This window comes from Corylus avellana, chromosome ca4 (genome assembly GCF_901000735.1).
Source record: "Corylus avellana chromosome ca4, CavTom2PMs-1.0".
NCBI lineage: Eukaryota > Viridiplantae > Streptophyta > Magnoliopsida > Fagales > Betulaceae > Corylus > Corylus avellana.
The window spans coordinates 9,912,812-9,916,367 of record NC_081544.1 but is presented as its reverse complement, the minus strand read 5'-3'; the positions used below and the strand labels follow the sequence as shown (position 1 = coordinate 9,916,367).

Sequence of the window (3,556 nt, the reverse complement as noted above, 5' to 3'; positions counted from 1 at the left end):
AAGGCGTGTCATTTAATTCTTACCCCTTGTGCAGATGGTGACACGTGGTTGCTTGATTTTTTAACCGCAAGAAGCTCGACACCTAGTTTAAAAAGGGGGGAGGTAAATCGTTTATCGCTCCAAATATTCCCTTTCAAAATTCAAAAGTTCTGAAATTTGAATTTTGAGAGCCAACTCACCTTGTTTTACCGAAGACAAGGCCGAACTTATGAAAACTGACCCATTCTAAAAAATATGAAATTTCCATAGTCTTTCAAACTAGGAAATTGGGGGGTAACTATTGGATCATGGATCAGCCATACTAAGCCCAGTAAAACAATCATTCGGCCCACAATACAAGCTCAATTATTTACACATGTTTACTGAACTTAAGCTCCGTAATCTTATACCCACCTAAGTTCGATACACAACGCTCAGTTCAAAGGCTCAGTAAACCGAGTCTAACATATACTCCCAAAGGTTACCCTTGGGAGGCTTGATTCACTTACGTGGCATTCTCTTACTATTCATCAACACAATACATGACACGTGGATCCTCGGTAGGACCACAATGCCAGATAAGTAGCTACTATCTGATGCCTATAAAAGGAGGTCTCATCTCAGGTTTTGGTAACTACTCTTTTTCCATAATCGGATATCCTCTATTCTCTTCATCACATCTATCATTCTCAAAGTTATATTTCTCTTAAACACAATGATTGATTTAGGCATCGGAGCTATTCCCCATCGGCCAACACCGGCAGCTTTGATCCTTTTCTTACTATTTTGTAGTTAGGTGATTCTTCGGGCATCACAACATTCACAGGGTTCATCATGTATCTCCATGGCACAACTTCAACATGTATCTCCATATGAGAAACTCTTACATAGACCTCCTGATTATCAATTTCTCAAATTTTTTGGTTGCACCTGCTTTCCTCATTTGGTGCCCTATAATCGACACAAGCTGCTGCCTAAGTCTACCAAATGTGTGTTTCTTGGCTATGACAATAATCACAAAGGGTGCCGTTACATGGACCTTCTTACCAGCCAATTTTACATCTCTCAGTATGTTACATTTGACGAGTCCCACATCCCGTACAAGGCCCAAGCAGTCTCATCATCTTCCCAAGTGCCTTCACCTCCACGGTCTAGGCCAGCTACTCTACAACTTGTGCCCACTACTTCAAACACGCCAATATCTCCCTCTCTGACTCCTCAGACTCTACCATCTCCATCAGAATCACCTGCTGCTGCTGGACCTTCAAACACACCAATATCTCCATCTCTGACTCCCCCCACTCCGCCATCTCCACTAGAATCATCTGATGCTGCTGAACCACCCTCTCTTCTTGTCGCAGCCACCTCCCTTCCTGAGCCTCAAGAGTCACCCTCCTTTTCCACCACCAAATCCCCCTCCCTTCCTAGTTCTTCCCCGCCACCAAGGAAGTGCAAAAGCATTAACACACTTGTTTATGGAACATCCCCTTATCACTTACCCCATGCCATGACCACCCACCTTACTGATCCTCTAGACAGTCAACCCACCTCCTATACTCAAGCCTCTCAATTTCCTCATTGGCGACTTGCCATGCAAGAAGAATATGCACTCTTCTCCACAATCACACTTGGTCTCTTGTACCTACCACATCCTCAATGAATGTAGTTGGCTATCGATGGGTCTTCAAAATCAAGCAATAGGATGATGGCTCCGTTGAGTGCTACAAAGCCTGCTTACTGGCCAAAGGGTATAACCAGAAAGAAGGATTGGACTATGATGAAACCTTTAGCTCTGTGATAAAACCCTCAGCTATTTGAATTGTCCTGGCACTTGCTCTTTCATGTAATTGGCCTCTCAAATAGATTGATGTTCGCAATGCCTTCTTGAATGGTTTTCTACAGGAAGAAGTCTAAATGAAAAAACCATTTGGGTTCTCTGATCCTCTTCAACCACATCATGTATGCAAGCTTCATCGAGCTCTTTATGGACTCAAGCAAGCCCCTCATACGTGGTTTCATCATCTTCATTCCCTTTTACTCAACAATGGTTTCTTCAATAGTCAATCTGATGCTTCTCTCTTTATCCGACACTCTTCTGCTCACTCCATCTACTTATTGGTTTATGTTGATGATTTAATTATCACTGGTACTAATTTATCTATTGTTGAAGGCTTTATTGAGACACTTTGCTCCAACTTCGACAATTGTCAAGTGGGTGATCATGGATATTTTCTCAGGATGGAAGTAACTCAAAATGCTACCACTTTCCATCTCTCACAATCTCGGCATGCTACTATTTTGTTATCTAAGTTTAACATATTGTCTTGCAAACCATACCCCACCCCACTTTCCTTCAGCATTTTTCCTCTCCCTCCTCGACCATGAAGCCTTGGATGATCCTACCTTGTAACGTAGCATGGTTGGCGGACTACAATATCTTACCCTTTCTAGACCAAACATTGCATTCGCAGCCAACCAAGTTTGTTAGTTCATGCACCATCCACGAACCTCTCATCTCCAAGCTGTTAAGCGAATCTATCGCTATGTCAAAGGCACCATAGAGCATGGTCTCTCCTTTCATTCCTCTAATGGCTACATCCTCACATCCTTCTCTGATTCAGATTGGGCCGGCTCCTTGGATGATCATCGATCCACCATAGGTTCTTGTATCTTCCTTGGTCCCAATCCTATCACATGGATTGCCAAGAAGCAATCCACTATGTCACAATCTAGTGCGGAAGCAGAATATCGAGCAGTTGCTACTACTACTGTGGAATTACGATGGTTTGGTTATCTCTTTCGTGAACTGGGAATTCCCTTTCATACTCCACCACGTATATTCTATGACAATATTTCCGCACTACATATCGCCTCTAACCCAGTCTTTCATGCCAAAACCTGCCATATTGAAGTTGATTATCATTTTATCCGAGAGGTTCTTGCCTGTGGTGCTCTCCATGTTCGTTATGTTTCCTCCGCGAACCAATTAGTAGACATCTTTAGCAAAGGACTCACATGTGAACGGTTGCGGGGGCGTGAAAGAAATAACACATAATCTCTGGATTTTCTCCTCAATCCCATAATCCTCTCCTCAATTAGAATCCCTTGATTAGAATCCCATGATTGTCTGCCTATCAATTGTACAGATTTCCTTAAGATCTGTTATACTAATTCTAATATTGTAATCTATCAATAAATAATGAAAAATACGACACACCAAATGTGAGTTTTCAGTCCTTTCTCTTCTATTTCTTCTACAGAGGCTGCCAAGCAAATCAACCACTTGGCAGCTCAGAAGCCCCCATGGTGGTCGCCACACAAATCCGGTAGCTTCCACCCTTGGAGGCCAACCTTCACCTAGAAAAATAAAAGTATAAGTAACAAGGCAGCCTCCACACCTGAAAAATGAATAAGTGTTTTCAAAACATTCCTATATAAAGGTGTGATATGTTTTGCAAAAAGTGTTTTGGAATTCATTTTGAAAAGTGTGTTAGTAGTAACCGCCATATATGAAAATCCATTTGGTATCTACTGTCTGAAAAGTGTTTTTCAGTGTTTGAAAAGTGAAAACACTTCT

General features: G+C 42.0%; 1 protein-coding gene across 1 annotated transcript; it reads left to right on the top strand.

Annotated features, from left to right (window-relative positions):
• Positions 1 to 1,012: 1,012 nt before the first annotated feature.
• On the top strand, positions 1,013 to 1,639 carry LOC132178028 (DNA-directed RNA polymerase II subunit RPB1-like). Its single transcript, XM_059590495.1, has one exon. The coding sequence runs from the start codon at positions 1,013 to 1,015 to the stop codon at positions 1,637 to 1,639; it is 627 nt and encodes a 208-aa protein (XP_059446478.1).
• Positions 1,640 to 3,556: the final 1,917 nt, after the last annotated feature.